This window comes from Primulina tabacum, unplaced genomic scaffold, assembly GCF_025594145.1.
Source record: "Primulina tabacum isolate GXHZ01 unplaced genomic scaffold, ASM2559414v2 Contig420, whole genome shotgun sequence".
Classification (NCBI taxonomy): domain Eukaryota; kingdom Viridiplantae; phylum Streptophyta; class Magnoliopsida; order Lamiales; family Gesneriaceae; genus Primulina; species Primulina tabacum.
In genome coordinates this window covers 14757-35236 of record NW_027459743.1, presented here as the reverse complement: position 1 = coordinate 35236, position 20480 = coordinate 14757, and the positions used below count along the sequence as shown (strand labels likewise).

General features: G+C 30.6%; 2 protein-coding genes across 5 annotated transcripts; one reads left to right on the top strand and one right to left on the bottom strand.

Annotated features, from left to right (window-relative positions):
• Positions 1–25: 25 nt before the first annotated feature.
• On the bottom strand, positions 26–3621 carry LOC142534193 (protein FAR1-RELATED SEQUENCE 5-like). 4 transcript variants are annotated; one of them, XR_012816937.1, is made up of 5 exons: positions 3334–3621; positions 2759–2873; positions 387–1838; positions 232–318; positions 26–155 (listed from the first exon to the last, which is right to left on the bottom strand). XR_012816937.1 is itself a non-coding variant. In XM_075641124.1 (4 exons), the coding sequence occupies exon 1, from the start codon at positions 2407–2409 to the stop codon at positions 1033–1035; it is 1377 nt and encodes a 458-aa protein (XP_075497239.1). In that variant the 5' UTR covers positions 2410–2447; the 3' UTR covers positions 26–155; positions 232–318; positions 387–531; positions 639–1032. The 4 variants fall into 4 exon arrangements, 2 of the variants coding, with proteins under 2 accessions (XP_075497239.1, XP_075497240.1); XR_012816936.1 differs by lacking the exon at positions 387–1838; XM_075641124.1 differs by lacking the exons at positions 2759–2873; positions 3334–3621 and having other exon boundaries at positions 387–531; positions 639–2447.
• Positions 3622–12928: 9307 nt separating this feature from the next.
• On the top strand, positions 12929–15559 carry LOC142534197 (two-component response regulator ARR17-like). The gene is made up of 5 exons (XM_075641130.1): positions 12929–13615; positions 13716–13792; positions 13883–13960; positions 14089–14159; positions 15032–15559. Exons 1-5 carry the CDS (start codon positions 13441–13443, stop codon positions 15381–15383), a joined length of 753 nt encoding a protein of 250 aa, XP_075497245.1. The 5' UTR covers positions 12929–13440; the 3' UTR covers positions 15384–15559.
• The last annotated feature ends 4921 nt before the right edge of the window (positions 15560–20480 follow it).

Here is a 20480-nt window from a genome sequence, read left to right as displayed (position 1 = left end):
CTACGATTGGCCATTACAGCCTAAAAAAAAAAGGAGATTTGTGACCACAATTTCTGATACAACAACAAAGATTCTGCCAAAGCATTACTGAGAAGTTATAAACTCTTTGCTTTTGGAGTCCCCCCAATCTTCCTTCAATTTTCTTGACCAAATCCCTAAACAACGTAAATTTAATTTAATCAAATATAAATTTGTAAAAAATACCTATTTGATATTTACAACAGTCCTTACTTGATGTCCTTGTGATGTAGGAGGAGCCCCAAACGAATAAGATGGTAAATTAATTTGAGAAGCTTCAAAGAAATTAGTATAACCTACCTGTATTTTAAATATAAAAAAATATGTAATACAAATATGCATACAATTATGGAAAAAAACTAAGTTACCGTTTCACTTGAATATTGCATTTGGTCATTGTGCCCAGATACAGATCGAAATTGCGGGGATGCAAACTGATTTTGCGATAGTGATTGTATGAAGTTTATTTCCCGTGTTTTGTTGCCATCTTCTGAACATTGACCTTTTTTTTCCCTATTATTTCATGTAGCGCGTTCAAACCAATATAAAAATCAACTAGTACATAAAGTGTATAATATGATCATGTAGATGAATAAAATAAATTGTATATAAATACTTACTTGAGATTTCAGCTTTTCCTTTCCTTTTACCTTTTCCCTTTTTGCTCGTACGATCCCAGTGTCGTGTAATATTTGCATTTGTAATCACTTTCGCTTTTGCAGTAAGAGGGTTACGAATGCATACTTCGCCTATTTCATCTTCACTCGGATCATCATCACACTGCTCGTTTATACTCAAATTTTGCACAAGATTGGAGATTTCATCTTTTGCGGTGTCAACCAATGTATATAATGTTTTTCTCGCACACTCATAGGGTTTGCTCAATTGACTTAGATCATATACCGATCTCATTATTTGGTTGACAAATTCCATCTGAGATACATGAGCACCACCATCACCACCACTGCCACTTTCTTGCAAATCGGTGCTAACTCGACTTTTTATGTTCTTCATTCATCTCCTCAAAATATAGCACTTGGGTATAACATTGACATCCATGCAATTAAACACCATCAAAACATGTTTACACAGAATGCCCATTGTCTCAAACTTACAACAACTGCACTTTATCTCATGACTTTGCTTATTGAACACCACATGCCTAACCATTGAGTTTTCATCATGAGATTTTACTTTGATCTGAATCCAATTCCAATCATTGCCAAAACAGGCTGGTGGTTCAAGAGATTTACAATTCAAAGAATTCACCAATTCAATTTCAAATAACTGATAAATAGAAATTGTATAAACATCAGCAGCATGAATCAACAAAGGATGGTTTTTCAAAATCTGTGGAGGCTTACCGTGACGACAACGAGTATCCTCTGTCTTCTCTTTCGATCGCCAATTTTTCTGAATCTTTGTATAATTAAGCACAAATTCATACAAAGAACTCATCTTATTGCCTGTATTTTTTAAAACCTTATTCGTGACTTCGCTCCTCGAAGTAGCCAATAGTCCCGCACTGAACTTCCCATTACTAAAAGCAGTCGCCCATTTTTTCATGATTCTGTACATCCCATTCAACCACTTATGACCATCCAAATTATATGTATCAATCATGTATTTCCATGTTGCCTCAAATTCATATTCAGATTCACAACAATTCATACATTTATACCACAACTTCTTGAAATTTGAATCACCATTTAAACTACCAAAGTGTGAAGGAGCATTCTGATTTATATGCCATTGACATAACCGGTGATGTGAATCTGGGAAAACCGTTTCAATGGCATTCATCATGGCTTGACATTGATCTGAAAAGATAGTTTGCGGTTGCTTTCCATTCATAGAATCAAGAAATGTTGTAAACAACCATTCAAAAGAGCTTTCGGTCTCATCTGACATAAATGCCAAACCAAACATAACATTTTGCATATGGTGATTGATACCAACAAATGGAGCACAAATCAAATTATACTTATTTGTTTTGTAGGTCGTATCAATCGACAATACATCACCAAAAAATTCATAATCAACAGCACATCTATAATACCTAAAGAAAAAGTTCATCACTCTATCGTCATCATCCAACTGAACATTCCAGTAAAAGTAATTCTCCTTATTCGCCTTATCTATAAAATATTTAATAAGCGCAGTGGCATCTCCATTCTCAACTTTTGTATGTTTTTTCAGTCGACTCATATGATCATATGCATCCTTTCTGATAAAACCTAAATTCTCTATCCCACATGCTTCATGTTCCATAAAAGAAACAGCATTGGAGACAGATATTCCAGCATTTACCATGGCTTCTAAATTCGATTTTTTTGCATGTGATATATTGCGTGCCGATCTCAACAAGTGATTTTGATCAGATGCAAACATTTCATGGTTATGATCCTCCACAAATCTACTCACCCGCCATTCACTTTTTTTTTTCCCTTGTGATCTTCAATTTCGCTTTGCAGTTAGTTCTAGCGATCAACTTTTGATAAATTAGAATCCTTTTACTAGAATTTTTTTCGTCTTTTGAACCTTCGCATGAACAGATGAATTCTTTGGACTGAAGTTCATTAGTATGAGAAAAACATCGTTGGTCACCCTTCCTCACACTAAAACCTTTGGCATGTGCATATTGACAATATAATAAATAGGCATCTTCCACACTATTCACAACCGTACCCACTAGTAGTTTACTCTTCAAAACATCAACAACCGAATTTTCATTTTGTACCTCAAAGTTTTCAACCACGTGGTGTTCAGTTTGCTCGTCATCTTCTTCATCGTAGTTTCCGTCCAACTCCTCAAGTGAAATTGGCTCGTTATCTTCCATATTCCAACTATGCAATCTGAAAAAACAAAAAAAAACAAAAAAAAATGAATAATACCAGTTATTTATACAACGAACGATTTCAATAAAACAACACATTGCAACCACTTCTATAAAATCATCTACTACATCTTCTCAATGCCTTAAATATGCATTCCCAAAATAAAAATAATTTATTCACTGATTCCAGTTCATGAACAAAAATCTGTTGATAAAAATAAAAATAATTTTGTCCCAAATTTTATTCAATTGACCAACGTTGATATTAACTTCGGCTTCCTCTTCCTTTCTTCGGTATCACAACCAGAGCTACTCCGCTGTTGCTTGGAAGACATTATATAACAAATGCAGATCGAGGGGGGGTTTCCGATGAAGGTAACATTATAAAATTCATGAAATAGAATATAACCAGTACAGTAATACAACAGAGAACAAGTGAAGAATTCAAAAACTCGCCCACTTCTTGTAAAAAATTATACCTTTAAAGGAAGCTGATGTCCCAATTTTTGTCCCAATTTTTGTTCAACCTCGCAACGTTGAAGAAGTGTGAACGGCGGAAGAAGAAATGGGAAAGGGTAGTCTACAATTCTAAAATGAAAGATGTATGCGGGAAGTGAATTAATTTTTGAATTATTGGGTCAAACCCGTCAAACCCTAACCATAGTTATTGTTTTTTGTTATTTTTGGTTTAAAAATAAAAAGGAATAAAAAGTCCACGTGGCACAATTTCAATGGATTCAGGCAATGCCTGTATATGCACAATCGAATTCACCCTGTAGGTAGTTGTTTCAAATAATTGTGCTCAATATTTGGAAAGAGTTTGAAGGCTTGTAGAGTTCAGAGTTCATCAGATGTCTTTAGCGATTTGCAGAGTCTATTAATTTATAGCAGTTATTGATTCCAACGTTCTACTTTTGTTTTTTCTCTTGCAAAATGAATTTCATTTCAGTCTTTTTTTAATCATAATACACTTCATTTAATTATTCATTGACGTCTTAAAAAAATAATGACATTGTATTTAATGATTTGTTGGTATTTTACCAAAAATAAATAGTGACAGATGACTTTATAAAGTTGATATCATGAGAGAGAAGGTCGTAGCATCATTTGTCTCGTTGGTAGACATTTCATTAATTGATTGCCTTGTTTCTTATGCGTGATTGGTCAATGAGTAGTATGTAGGATATCTTTGTACTATGTGAATTGCAGTTCTAATCCATAAACATTGAAACATGTATCATTCGGTAGCACCATTTGTCTCGTTGGTAGACATTTTATTAATTGATCGCCTTGTTTTTTGTGTGTGATTGGTCAAGGAGTAGTACGTAGGATATCTTCGTACTCTGTGAATTGCAGTTCTAATCCATAAATATTGAAACATGTATCATTCGGTTGAACTATATAATATATGGTTGTAGCACAAAAGTAATCTAATTCGGTTGAACTGTAATTCAATCATGAAAAATCCAGTTGCAAACAAATCAGTTAGACTGCTTGAGCTCCGGCACATGGCTACCAGCACCTATAAATACATAAAATGATCGCCAGATCCAATAACAATTAGATAATGTTTGTTATCATCGAAATTAAGAAATTACAATCCAACCATTTTTTTTCTTTTTACGACGAAACTAAACTTCAAACAAAGCAAATGTCAAGACAATAAAATAAGAAAAATCAATGTATTTCATTACAGCAGTGAATTATAATTTTTACAACAATAAAAATAAAATCGACATATTATCCTACCAAAGGAATCTATCTATATTTCATAATTTGGTTAGGTCAAATAGACTTGCATTCGGGTAACATTCCGCGTAAACGTCAGCTCTATTTCATAATTTGATTAAGTCCAATGTTTTGAAATGGTGATTTTCACATTTTAGTTGTCCAATACTTTGAACTCACACGTCGCCGTATTTTGGCAACAGAAAATACACGAAATTAATAAACTTGGTACTTTACATCAAATTATATATGCAGATAAATACACATCAAATTATATATGTCTGGTTCAATATCTGTCTCAAGTTCTATAAAAATTTAGTGTCATGTGTCATTGTTTTATCAAATTATATTATTTTATCATCTTTATATCGTGCAACATTCAAGGGGGGCATAACCGGGAATTTTCATAAAGGTGAGCTAAAATAAATATAGATAAAAAATATATTAGAAAATAACAATTTAAATAAATGATTTACCCTTAATTATATCAACAAAATTAATTAATGACAAACTATGAGTCAATCAATCCAAAAGATTCATAGCCAAAAAAATCATAAATATATATATAACTAAAATTCAGTGACTTATGGGTGATCACGGTGCGGTTTTACAGTTTTTTTTTTTTAAATTCAAACTAATTTGTCATATACGGTCGGTTAGTATTTTTAAAAAATAATCGCAGTTTTACATATAAAATCAGTCTTACGATTTTGAGCGGTTTCAGATGGTTGCGGCCAGTTTACGATCTTTTTAATGAAAAATATTAGAACATATATTATAATTTATTTGAAAACAATAACAATATAGTGTTTTCAAATATAAAATATAGCCCAAATCATACAAATATAAAACTAGATAAAACAATAATCAAGATTCAAAACTAAGTTAATAATTTAACGACACAACACACTTACAACAAAAATGAGGTTTACTTTACTTTCAAACTTGAAACAAAATATTGTAGTAAAAGAAATAAATACTTTAATAAAAGAATAATATGAAGAATAATTAAGAAAATGATAAGTTTTCTTTGTAAAAGTAATAATTTTGAAGAGAATTGAGATATAATGAATGACAACTTCTTTAATTTAATACATTATTTGCAAATTATTATAATTTTAGGCCAAATATTAGACAAGCGGTTTAGGTGATCCGGTTTGATGCGGTTCTTGGCAAACAAATAACCGAACCGCGTATACGGTGCGGTTTACGATTACTAATTTTAATCGCGATTTTTATAAAATATTAAGAAAAACCATGTGGTGCAATTCGGTACAATAAAAAATTTTGATCACCCAATCACCAATAGCCTAATATACATGTTAGCGTAAAAAAAAAACACTTTATGTAACATATAACAATTAAATTTATATAACAAAATATAACTTAATTTTTAAATAAAATTAACAAATAATCCATCAAATAACAATCAAAGCAAAAAAACATATTAAAATAAGAAGACAAGAAAAGACCTTCAAACTTCAATTGATTGTATAAAAACTACCACATTTTAATAAAATTATAACGTAAATCACAAAATTTATATACAAGACAAACTCAAATCTTATATCTAAAAAAAACTAATCTAAAATAAATAACTAAAAAAACATCCAAAAGAAAATCGTCAAATACAAATTGACAAATTGTATAAAACTTGAGAAGTTTTATTTTGATTAAAAGGTTAAAACTTACTTTTGATATTCAACTATACATTATATGCATTAAATAATTTATAAAAGCTTTTGTCCAAACCCATTTTTTAAAAATCTCATTTATGAGTCAATAAATGACTTAAAGTCGTTTGAAATAAGAAGCATTTTTCTTCAAAAAGTTTTTTTTAAAAATAGAACTAAGTTTGTGTTTGAATAAACAAATAAAAACACTTTCGCAATTTTGTTTCGGTGTTCCTAGCTTTTTATTAATAAAACACTTTTAAAAACTATAAAATTGGGCTTTAAAAAACAGTTATTTTAGCATAAGCTTTTTAAAAGCATTAAAAACTCATCCACATACTTATAAAAGTATAAAAACAATTTTTTTTATTAAAAAAAACACCTTTAGTCCTCCAATTTTTAATCCAACCGGACTCTTATTTAGTTATTTGTGTTAAAAACTCGGCAACTTGTCCATTATTTACTCAAATTGCAAGTCTGTTGTGAGACGGTCTTACGAATTTTTACATGTAAGACGAGTCAATCCTACCGATAATCACAACAAAAATTAATACTAGTTGCATAAAAAGTAATATTTTTTTAATGGGTAACCCAGATAAGAGATTCGTCTCACAAACTACGACCCGTGAGACCGTCTCACACAAGTTTTTGGCTTCCCCTAAAAGAACATATCTTCAAGTTGGTCTATATATTCCAGATGGACCACTTAAGAAAAGTATAGATACCGTATGTTATGAAAAATGTAATTCTACTTAACCATAACTTGGAATAGTTCTCATCATATTTTATTTAGCTAGACCAATTCAGACTTGTACGATAGTTTGACATTTTTGGAATGGTTTTAAGTGGAAAAAATTTGTAAAATAAACATGATCAAATTTTTTTTAAATGATCTCTTTTAATGTATTTGAAATATACTTGATACTGTCATTTAAAAAAACAAATAGTCGACAGGGTTAAAACACACCAATTCCAAGAGTTCAAACCTAGAAAAAAAATGAGGAATATGCTAGATTATTCGAGAAAAACTTTAAAATCTCAACTCCAAATTTTTTTTATAGATAATATTGTCGACTTTTCTCCCCAAATAAGTAGCATTTCATCTTTTTATCCCTCATTGCTATAACGAGATTATTTATAATGAAAAAAATAAATATTAGACGATCTCATAAATATATATTTATATATAAAATGAGTTGATATTATTTATATTTATTATTTAAAAATAATATTTTTGATAGAAAATCAATTAAAACGAGTAAAAAATTCATATTGAAAATTAACGCGTGAGAATTTCTAAACTTCGTGACCCGCCTCAATCCTTCCTTGTATAAAAGCCCACAGAAAGAGAATCCCCTTTGCCACAATTCTACAAAACCTATTCCCAACCTCTCTCTTAATCAAGCAATCCAGAAGAAATTCCATGGCATCCAACGACAATCCATGGGGAGGGAGGAACGGCGCCGGTAATCCGTCGCGCTTGGGCGGATCGAATCCCAAGATGTCGCAGAAATTTAGCGAGAAGTTCGATCGAACCAAGGAGGTGGCCGCCACTGGCGTTCAGAAAACCAAGGCGGTGGCTTCCGTCGGACTTGAGAAGACCAAGGTGGTGGCCAAAAAAGTCAAGGAAGGCGCCTCCGTCGGAGTCAGCTGGATTAAAGTCAAGTTGCAGAAGAAATAGTAAAAAAAAATTGAAGTCTCTATACGGTTTTCTGAGTGATCAGGACTATGAATTGTCTGCTTAACGTTTTTGGTACGGTTCCTTGATTTTTCTCTTCTGGTAGTTTGTTTCATATAGAATTGATTCGTGTTCATAGATATGCAATTTCTAGTCTCCGTTTTCTTCATGATCAAGAACTATCATTTAATTTCTTAAAATTTTCTGTGTGAAACTCAAATTAACAGAGAAAATCTTGCGTTATTGTCAGTCCGTGGTATAAGTCGGCTCAGCATATTTAGCAAATTATTATTATTATTTGGGGTAAGGCTGACAAGTAAATCTTATATTATATTATTATATATTTAAATGAATAATGGTCAGTCTTATTCATAAATTTTTATCAATCATGTCAACTTGTCTGTTGATATACATAGATTTGAGCCTTTAAAAAGTTTATTTAGTAATTTTACATGGAACCATGATATAAAATCTAAATATTACGAGTTTATGAATGTGTTCGTACTCGTGCTCGTGCTCATTCGTATTAGTGTGTGTCTCAAAGTGTTTGAATATGGAAACTCAATTGTTCTTCAAAATCTTGAGCAAGTGGGCATCCCCTGATCTGTAAAAGTTGGAAAGAAGACATCTTGACGGGAGAGAAGATAAAAGCATCCCACTTGATATCGGACTTCACATTCAAAATATGAAAACAGAGAAGATCAGATTATTTAGCATAGGAAATTGATGATTGAATCCAATGAATTTCTTCTCAGGCAAATACTTGTGTGAGACGGTCTCACGGGTCGTATTTCGTGAGACGGATATCTTATTTGGGTCATCCATGAAAAAGTAAAAGTATTACTTTTTCATGCTACGAGTATTACTTTTTATTGTGAATATCGTTGAGTTGATCCGTCTCACAGATAAAGATTCGTGAGACCGTATCACAAGAGATATGTTATTCTTCTAAACGTAGACTAGATCTTAATGGATATACGGATGATCTTGAAATGGTTAATGGGAGTTCTACAATGTCAAAGGTGAATTAATAATACGCGAGGTTTGAAAGTCAACTCAAATTAAACGTACCCTAAATGGCTAAATGTCAAACACAATGAATATCGAGCTAACTTGTATAATTGATGATAAACCGTTACTTTTTTGGGGTTGGATTTGTAATGATGCGAGGTTTAGATTTGTTAGTGCAAGTGAGTGACACGATTTTATTGGACCAGGTTAGACCGGTTTCGGACCGGATTAAACCGATGATGAATTTGAGATAATACAATCCAATCCCCACTTGTGAGATAATGGATCCAATCATGTAGGCTAGATCAAACCGATTTGGTTTTAGGGAATTAGGAATATAATCCATTCTGAACCGAATCAAATCGTACTAGATTAAAACCTAATTGAAATCAATATTTATTTATTTTTCATCAACTATTTACCAAAAAAGAAGTTATTTATGAATCAAAGTAATCGAAATTAAACATATATTTGGATCCGATTCAACTGGATCAGATTAAAGTTGTTTCGGATTCATTATAAAGTAATTCAACCCGATACAATCTTGATGCTAGATTCAATTCCTATTGATATTGAACCATATAAAATCGGTCCAATTGATATTGAACTTCTTCGAACCCGTTCCACATTGATTCGGTTGATAAGCACGCGTGACTCTTAACATGATTAAAAGTTGAATTGATGATTGATGAATAGGCCAATCAAGATCAGGCCTAAACCGGATTTTGGATCTCGACCCATCCCTAGTCAAAGTAGAAGGCTCATGACAGGCCCATGTACTCTCCCATAATATATTAGATTTGAATGTCTAATTCAGCCATTCAATATATGGATTCTTAGCAGCGTCCCTAGTTGCTCTCTCATTTTATTCTCAATACTTGACTTGAGCGTCGGAGTGATTACGCCGGCACACCCTCCTAGCCCCTTTCTAACGATCTCCTTTGTGATTTCAAACATAAAGTAAATTCAAGGTATGCACTCGGGCTAATATCACCTGCTGGAACTGAATACTAAATTTTCGATGAGTATCAATAATCATAAGTTGATCGACTTAATTAAAGGTTTCTAAATTGTATTTTTTTAAGAGCAAAATTTAACCATTTTTAAAATAACAACAATTGTAGATACTATTTTCAAGTCAAAATTTGACCAAAATTCGAGAGGTATTATCTATTATTGGACAACCCAATATGCATAATTTTACTGGGCCTCTTTTATTTACTGGGCCATCACTCATCCAATAAAGTAGTTATCCCAAAATGGAAGGCCCATATTTCGTCAGAATCCAACCAATCGCACGCACAAAGTTCAATCGATGGGGCCTATTGTTTACACAGAATTTTTACCATTTTTCAATAATTTAGAAGTTGTTTTATAATTATAATATATAATAAAACATTTGAATAACATGAAAAATAAAAACAATTTACATCTATGTTATATTTGATAAATTATTTTTCTATTAAAAAAATTTATTATTCTCAATATTTTGGACTTTGAACAATAATAATATTCATTGTATATATTTCAAACTATGGAGATGATATAATGATATGATGTATGGATTTGGATCTTCTGATATGGTTGAAAACACAACAACACATGGTGTTGTGCAATTTTTACACGAGATGATAAATAAAAACAATTTACATCTATGTTATATTTGATAAATTATTTTTCTATTAAAAAAATTTATTATTCTCAATATTTTGGACTTTGAACAATAATAATATTCATTGTATATATTTCAAACTATGGAGATGATATAATGATATGATGTATGGATTTGGATCTTCTGATATGGTTGAAAACACAACACATGGTGTTGTGCAATTTTTACACGAGATGATAAATAAAAACAATTTACATCTATGTTATATTTGATAAATTATTTTTCTATTAAAAAAATTTATTATTCTCAATATTTTGGACTTTGAACAATAATAATATTCATTGTATATATTTCAAACTATGGAGATGATATAATGATATGATGTATGGATTTGGATCTTCTGATATGGTTGAAAACACAACACAAGGTGTTGTGCAATTTTTACACGAGATGATCATTTGATCATCTGATGGACCTCACGCAGAGTCTGATAATTTGAAAAATTATCAGACGTAACGAGCTGATCATCTCGTATAAAAGAAACATAAGACATGTTCAATCAGAGCAAAAGATCTAAATCTAATTTGTATTATATCAATTTCACAGCTATGGTCATGGTCCAACATAAAAAAGAGACATTATTAAAGGACCCACAAAAGATTTGTCTAGGATCCCCAATATCTCCCTCTCATTTCTCTTTTTTTTTTTAATCTCCAAATTATTAATACGATAACAAATTATTATATACAAAAACTTATATGAGATTGTTCTAATGATCAATTTTGTGAGATAAGTCTTCAACACAACTCGAATTATAAAAAATATTAAATTTAACTGCATATATGAATCAAGTCGATGAATCGTCTTGAAATTGAAATATACAAATGAGGCTGCCATTCTTTTTGTTTTCGACCGTTGTAATAGATATTACGTATGAATTGATATAATGGGGATATAGAATAAAATAAAATTACTTTTATAAAGTTACATATCACAATGACATTAATATTTTATATATGTTAATGCAACCATACGTACATATGTTTGTAGATAATATACAAATAAATCGGAGATCATCTTATTTTCCCACATTTCCCTATTTATATATTCTTTTAAACAAAAATCTGTGTGAGACGACGGTCTCACGGGTCATATTTTATGATACATATATCTTATTTGGGTCATCCATGAAAAATATTACTTTTTATGCTAAAAATATTATTTTTTATTGTAAATATCGATAAAGTTGACTTATTTCACAGATAAAAATACTTTGTTTTTTGTGATAAAATAAATTTAATTTTAAACACTATTTTCCTTTCCCCACTTTAATTTGGCCGTACGATTTGAAATCCACAGTACCAAGCAAAATATATAACTAGTCAAATCAATAACTTTGGATTAAAAAAAATGGAAATCTTTATTTAGAATATCCAAAGATTTTCCATCTATTCCAAAGTCGTCTGATTCAAGGAAAGAAATTTTACATTAAGTTATAAATCATAATATATTTTGTTTAAATAAGTCTTGTTTATATAAATTATTAAAAAGCAAATTTATTAAATATCATGTATGAATAAAATACAATTAATCGTTAATTAAATATTTGATTCTTCAGTTTTTTTTAAGAAAACGATAAAAAAATTGTATCTTAAACACGATAAATAATTAAAAGAACATATTGTTGATTATTTTAATTAAAATTTATATGAATCGAATATTTTATCTGCGATTTATTTTATTTTTTTCATGCATGATATGTTTGAACAAATGAAATTTGTTTGAACAAAATATAACACAATTTAAAACATAAAATATATCAGAAAATTCCGACCCGTTCCAACATAATGAAATAAACAATGATCATAAGATATGAGTAGATATCATGTAAGACGATCTCACGAATTTTTATATGTGAGACGGATCAAACTACCGTTATTCACAATAAAAAATAATACTCTTAGCATAAAAAGTAATATTTTTTTTATGAATGACCCAAATAAGAGATCCGTCTCACAAAATACGACACATGAGATCGTTTAACACAAGTTTTTGTCATAAGATATTAGAGCGAATCCAATTATATTTAGTTTTAGGCTATTTATTAACATAAACGAGTACGTAAACTATTGTCGATCTTTAGTCAATTCAGTGTTTGTAGAAACATCGATTTCTTTGTAAAATTCAATATTATTATTATTATTATTCATTAAATGTGAAAGCTAACTTTTTAATTGCTCAGAAATTATATAAATCCTTATAATTTTTTTTGTAAATTAAGGTACTATATATATATATATAATCAGCGGTCCGCGCCATTATAAAATAGTAAACGCGACTTTTACCAAAAATCCCACGAAAAGATAAAAAAGCGTGGAAAGTTTGAATAACCTCTCGTGGATTTGGGAGATCGTATCACCAACAAAGTGGATTTCAGAATCTCAGCCAATGCTTTTTTATTCATTAAAAAAGTAGATTTCTCCAGATTTGATTTCGAGGACTCATTTTTATCATATATATAATTTTGATGCAGACGCCTTGGCCGATATGTGTGCACATTTCCACTACATACACAGCATTTCTTTTCATTTCATTTCCTTCCACTATAATTACCCATAGCAACAGGTGTAAAAGTTGTCTGAACTTGGGAGCTGAAAATCCTCCACCAAAGTTAAAATATTGGCCATTTTTACCCATCTGAGCTGTGCCGAGCTAGATTTCTTCAAGATATTGTATATACGAGCTTTATAGTTGAAGTTATTGTCATCTGGGCTGTTGAGTTTTCTTGAAAAACTTGCTGTATGAGCTCTTTAATCAGCTGAAGTTATTTGTAATCAATCTTGGGCCATTTCTCCACCTGGGCAGTTGAGTTTTCTCGAAAACGATGGCAAACAATGAGGTATTTTCGAGGTTAAAGAGAGCAGAGGGAACTGAGGGTTCGAAGGATTTGCCTTTGCCACCATGTTTTGATTCTCATGAAGTTCATGTTCTTGCTGTGGATGATAGTTTAATTGATAGGAAAGTAATTGAGAAGCTCCTCAAAATAACTTCTTGCAAAGGTAATTACGTACTGTTCTCTTGAATTTGTAATGGAAACTATTTGGGTTGTATTCTTTATGAATTAAATTCTCTAAAATTTGGAAAATATTTTTCCTGCAGTGACAGCAGTAGACAGTGGGAGGAGGGCTTTGCAATATTTAGGCTTAGATAAAGAGGAAAACCCTGCAGAATTCGATGTAAGTTCAGATTTTTTCAAAAAATATTTGTGTTTAATTTTGGATTGAGAATGTTGTCATGTTTATGAATTGGTGATCTTTTTGTTTCAGGGATTAAAGGTAGATTTGATAATTACAGACTATTGTATGCCGGGAATGACTGGATACGAATTACTGAAGAAAATCAAGGTTTAATTTCTGGACGGCTCAAGTTTACAATTTTATAAAAATCGAGATAATCGATTATTTTCCATTTGAAGTAACGAGAAACAATTTAAAGATTAAATTAGCTAAAAATATTTCTAATATTTGTACAGAGTTCATCTACTTTTAGAGAAATACCAGTGGTGATTATGTCTTCTGAGAACGTATTGGCTCGGATCGATAGGTAAAAAGCTCATTCATTTTTTTATATATTTTCTCGGATTTTAATTTTGATTGATTAGGTTAATTTTAATTATTTGATGTTGAAGAATAAAATTAGTTTTTTTTTATAAAAAAATGTTAAAGGAGTGGACTTTGTGTGCTAAAATAATATGTAGATTTCACCCAACTTCCCGAATCTCTAAATTCAATGAACCATTTAATATATGATAAAAATTTATGCGAGATGGTTTCCTGGGTCCTATTTTGTGAGACAGATCTCTTATTTGGGTAATCCATGAAAAATATTATTTGTTATGCTAAAAATATTACTTTTTATTGTGAATATTGATATGGTTGATCCGTCTCAGAGATAAAGATTCATGAGACCGTCTCACTGATAAAGATTCGTGAGATCGTCTCACAAGATACCTATTCTTCGTATAAAACAAGTTATTCTAATATATTACAATATATAAAATTTTATCATGTGGGAGACAATCTCTTGTGTGTAGTACAAAATAATAGCATTGGTCCAATTGATAGATAAAGTATGCAAATCCGTAAACTTGTGGGAACAATTTATCATATAAGTAAGATATCAAAATGGCTCCATGTCCTAGTTGGTGGAACGTACAAGTGATGATTTATGGTCATGAGTTCGATTCTTTCTATTAACACCTTTTCGGATGAGTTGGTCACATAAAACTTGTCCAGTGTATTTTACTTAGCTGGAAGATTTATCCAATGTGAAATGATAAGTAGTTGATGCAGATTTTATATTTAAAAATAATATGGCAAAAATGTGTAGAAAAATTCATGGTTGAAAATCTTGTATCAACTAAAACTTGGAAATATATAGTGTTTAATTATAACAACGTCCTTATTCGATATCAGATGTTTGGAAGAAGGAGCCGAAGATTTCATCGTAAAACCCGTGAAATTATCCGATGTGGAACGTTTGAAGAGCTACATGTTAGGGGAGGGACGGATCCCAAGATACCAGAGTTGCTTTAATAAGAGGAAATCGTGTGAAAGTTCCGACTCGTCATCCTTACGATCTCCATCTCCATCTCCACCATCGTCACCATCCCAAGTCGATAACTCATCGAGTCCATCTCCACCGTCCACCTCCTCGCCATCTTCCCCGATATCGTTTTCTTCATTCCCATCAAGACAATCTAGGCCTTGCTCTCCTACATCGCTAGAATCTCTCACGAGGCGGACTAAATTGAGGTTTGACGAGTAAACTAATATCAAGAAATCGTCACCGGGATTTGATTTGTCTTGAAATAATTGAGAATTGCTAGTAAATTGACTTTTTCGAAAGATGTTTTTTTGGAGAGATATGGTCCTAATTGGAAGATTACGTGACAGATACATTGTTGTTGGAATTCAATATATGGGATTATAATTGATTTGATTCGGATACGGGTGTTGTCATTTGATGTTATTTCTTGTCTGCTAAAGGAATATCGGGTTCGGATCTGAACCCCACGTATTATGTCAAAAATCACGTGAGACGGTCTCACGAGTTATATTTTGTGAGACAGATATCTTATTTGGGTCATCCATGAAAAAATATTATTTTTTATGCTAAGAGTATTACTTTTTATTGTGAATATCGGTATGGTTGACTCGTCTCATAGATAAATATTAGTGAAACCGTCTCACAAGAGACTTATTTTTATTTATTTTCTTGTTCGGTAGGCGTAACGGCAATGAATAAAATTCATTTTTATATAGTATTTTTTGTAAATATATGTGTCGGCCTTTTAAAAAATATTCGAATTTCGAATCGACTTCAGTCAACTTAGAATTTTTTTGACATTCGGCTGAATTTGACTCTTTTCTAACTTAATTGAGATAGTGTAGCATTGAAGTTGTGTCCAAACTAATCTTTTATTTTGACCTAATTTATTTCATTTTTGGAACTTACTAAGATGTAATAGAAAAACTACTTTAGAAATTCGAATAAAATAAGTGATGAAGACGAGTTCGTAAGAGAGAAAAAAGAAAATATGTATCTAACTTGTGATGTGTGGGGGCTCTTTCGGAATAAATATTGTATTCAAAGTGTTGATTCATTAGTAAATTGAGGACTTTGGGCTGTATTGGAATTATTTGGTTTGGTATTAAGAGGAGATTAATGTTGAGAGTGATAATGTATTAAATCTTGCCATTATATGAATAACTTATAAAGATTAGGGAAAATTGAATTTTAGTCCGATAAATTGGTCTGTTTTAGGTTTAAGGCATGAAATTTGTCAAAATTTGGTTATTTGTCGATCGATGGATGATGTATCCGATTGAGTTGCGGTTATATGCTGATAGGCGGATAATGCATCTGATCGACTTGTGGTTATCTGTCGACCAATAGATGATGTATCTGGTACGACATGATGTTATTGTGATTCTGGTAAGGAGACGATATATTTAGTACGAGTCATTGATGTGGATGTTTAAAGTATGCAAGACCAAAATTAAACATTTGTTTTTACAAGGGTAAATCAGTTAAATTTTAGTTCCATGTTATGAAGAGATTAACCTTTGGGTCCTTTAAACAGCACCAAACGATGATATGCCTCTTCATTCAATTTTCGATTCTTCATGACTCAGAACATATATTTACAGCTTATCAAAATCCAAAATTATTTTATTTATAATTTTATAAATGATCAACGAATATATATTACTGTTAATTTTTTAAATTTTTTTATATATCGTGAATATTAATTAGTAAAGAAGAAGAAGAAACCGTGCGTGAAATATTAAAGAGTTACGCAAATAGACAAATTTTTAAAAATAAAATTTCTAGTAACGTATTTGAAAGATTATGTCTTTTGCGAGAAGATCTCAACAAGTATATTCGGTTCATAACTGAATGTGCACGTCATTGTTTCTATATGATCAGGACCTCCATCTACAATGTCATTTTGTCTTTGCTGATCGTTTTATAAAACAGAATTCACGCCGTACGTAGTTAATAATTTTTAAATCCGACAAAAAATTTAATGAAATTTATTTCGTTGAAAATATTGAAAAAGCGTTAACTATAGTTATTGTTCTTATTAGTACCACATACGATCACGAGATATAAAATAATATGAAGATCGATATGAAAATGAACATCACAATTTTATGCGGCAAATATTTAAAACTGTTTGGGTAAAACCACGGAGAAAATAGAAAAAAGTCACTATGTATATAATAAACAATTTTTTTTTTCCTTTTTCCTTTTTTTTAATGAGAGGTGAGGAATAGAGATGACAATTAACCATGTATAAATTCAACTCCGAATTAAATCCGTTGGCTGAACGGGTTTAGACCCGGTAAAATGGGTCTCAAGCGTGTTCCGAATTTAGCTGGACCCGTCCCCCAAGTATATATATATCTTAATAATAATATAATTTTTTTAATATTGAAAATTGAATATGTTATCCATAATTTTATTTATAATATTTTAAATTGAAATAATTTTTTTATTATGATATATTTAATATGTAAATATATAATTAGACTTTTTCTTTTCTTATTAATTAATAATTGAATAAAAATTGATATATTTTAATTTATGATAATTTTTTTTGTTCTAAATAATATTAATATAAAGTTGAAAAATAATTTTAATGATTAATTAATTTTTAAACATTTTTATTTTGTATTTAAAAAAAAAAATCAACGGGTTCACAAGTCCAGCTCGTCTCGGACCCGCCTGGTTCACAGGGCGGAGCCAATGTGAGGCGGGAAGGGTCCGAGTTTGACCAAACCTGCCCGATTGCTATTACTAGTGAGGAATTTGAACCTACCATCTTTCCTTTAAATGGGAAATTCTGTTCGGTTAAACCGTCAAAATTAACTGAAGGACCAAATCCTGAAAACAAGCAAAAATTGAAGACCAATTCGGGATAATTGGAAAATGCGGAACTAAATTGGGGAACATGACATAAAACGAGGGTTTACCATACCACTTAAACAAAGAACACCATTTAAGGAATCTAATGAGCCATAGGAAATAAATCCATTTTGCACTAAATTAGGGTGAGCTTCTCTCAAAAAGTCCAACGAGCTTTATAAAAGAAATCCAATTAGCACTGATGAGCTTTATCAAATACAAAATGAGCTTTTTACAAACATTTCATGAGGTGTAAGATATTTTCATTTGGAATCTAAGATCACTCTAAGACCAAATTATACAAGAGTAGGTCTCTTGTGATACGGTCTCACGAATCTTTATCTGTGAGACGGGTCAACCCTACTGATATTCATAATAAAAAATAATACTCTTAGCATAAAAAATAATAATTTTTCATGGTTGACCCAAATAAGAGATCCGTTTTTCAAAATACGAGCCGTGAAACCGTCTCACACGAGTTTTTGTCATTAGACAAACGTCCAAATTGACGAGATTTTGGACGATTTCATTTTCGATAAAATTTCTTTAAGTAGTAAATCATCTCAGAAAATTAGTCAAAATTTGATTTTGATCTGATTTCAATGGATTGATAGATAGTATCTTTTGATTACGATATTATATACTTTGAACTTTTGAAAATATTTTTCAACAAAATTTGTGTTAGAAAAAAACAATATGTTATACAATGTTGCATATGTGTAGAAAGATTTGATTTGAACAAGTATTTAATTTCAAATGACACTTATGACAAATGTTATGACAAATGTATTCGAAATCCGTCGTAATTATTATAAAAAAATATATTTAACCTTGATATAGAGTGGACTTGAAATTCACGTAGATTTTGTTAATCCAAACAAGTCAAATTAATCTACAAGCTTTAATATAAAGATAAATATATCTTCTATGAGACAGTCTCACGAATCTATATATGTGAGACCCAATCGATTTGATCCATACTTTGAGTCAAAAGTAATTTTTTTAACATAATGAGTCAGGTCGGGTAGGAGATTCGTATAACAAAAAATCGACATGTGAGACAATCTCATATGAATTTTTGAGTTTAAAGATTCTCATGACAATTTTATGCGAATCAACATATTAATCTTTCTTATCATACACACCGCTGCTATATCAACATCTTGATCAAATTAATAAGTTAGTCTAGGTGAGAGCTCGATCAAAGAAATATGCAAAATAAACATAGCTCTAGCAAGGCGATGAACTCTATTCAAGAGCTCAATTAGAGAAATAAATTAACGAAGAGCTCGATCGAAGAAGCACAACGAGCTCGAATCAAGAGTTCAATTGTGAAACTAATTAAAATCTAAATTACCTTTTAAGATAAATTCATATGATATTGTTTGGTCAACGACGTGAGATGATAAAAGATGTAAAATATATGGATGATCAATATATATAGATAACAGAATAATGTATGATTCTAATCATTTATGTAATTTGAGTTTGATATTAGGTGAAACCAAAAAAAAAATATTATTTAATATCTTATCATATGCACCAATAATTTTTCCCACCCCTAATGTTGGCGATAATACACCAGTAATAATTATTACATACATGTTTTTTTATATCGTAAAAAATTATATGAGATGATCTTACTGGTCAATTTTGTAAAACATATATTTTATTTGAGTTATCCATAAACAATATTACTTTTTATTATAAATATGAATATGGTTAACCGTGAGACTATCTGACGAGAAACGTATTCTTGTTATATATATGATTAGTAATAATTGAAATATTCGTGTAGAGTTATTTTATTTTGTATAGACAATAATTGGTGTAACCACCAAATCTGAAATGATCAACCCACCAACCTTAAAAAATGAAAATTAAATTGCTACCAATAACCAATTCAAGTATGAAAATGAAGTCTTAACACCACAAATTCAAAATTTAATACGCTCAAAAAAAGAGAGAAAAAACCCCGAAAAATAAAGGAAAAAAGGGATGTAATTTCAAGGTTGACTAGAACCAGCAAGACACAGACTTCAATTCGAATTTATTAAATTTTTTTTAAAAAACACGTTGCGGTTCTTTTTTCACCTACCTCATTAAAAGCAATTGAAGAAATTAGCCTCCACTCGTCGGATCAGAACATGTATAACGATTAATTAAATACAACTGGTCAAAGTTTACCAAACAATAGTTAGATAAATAAACACAAAATACGAGATCGAGCTTTAATTCTAATGGTCTCACTTTGTTTCTCCTTGTAACGACTCAGGTTCGAATCATCCCATCCCTTAGAATAGATTTCAAAAAAAAAAATAAATAAATAAATAAAATAAACACAAAATACTTTTAAAAACTATTACACGGATCAATTTTACAAGAAAAAATTCTCGACACGACTCGGATCAACCATCTCATGGATAAAAATTTACGAGAGTATCTCATAAA

Excerpts from the sequence above, each read along its gene's own strand:
- LOC142534197 (XM_075641130.1), top strand. The coding sequence starts at position 13,441 with ATGGCAAACAATGAGGTATTTTCGAGGTTAAAGAGAGCAGAGGGAACT. Across the intron at positions 13,616-13,715 it reads CAAAATAACTTCTTGCAAAG|TGACAGCAGTAGACAGTGGG; the intron begins GTAATTACGTAC and ends TTTTTCCTGCAG. Across the intron at positions 13,793-13,882 it reads AAAACCCTGCAGAATTCGAT|GGATTAAAGGTAGATTTGAT; the intron begins GTAAGTTCAGAT and ends TTTTTGTTTCAG.
- LOC142534193 (XM_075641124.1), bottom strand. The coding sequence starts at position 2,409 with ATGTTTGCATCTGATCAAAATCACTTGTTGAGATCGGCACGCAATATA.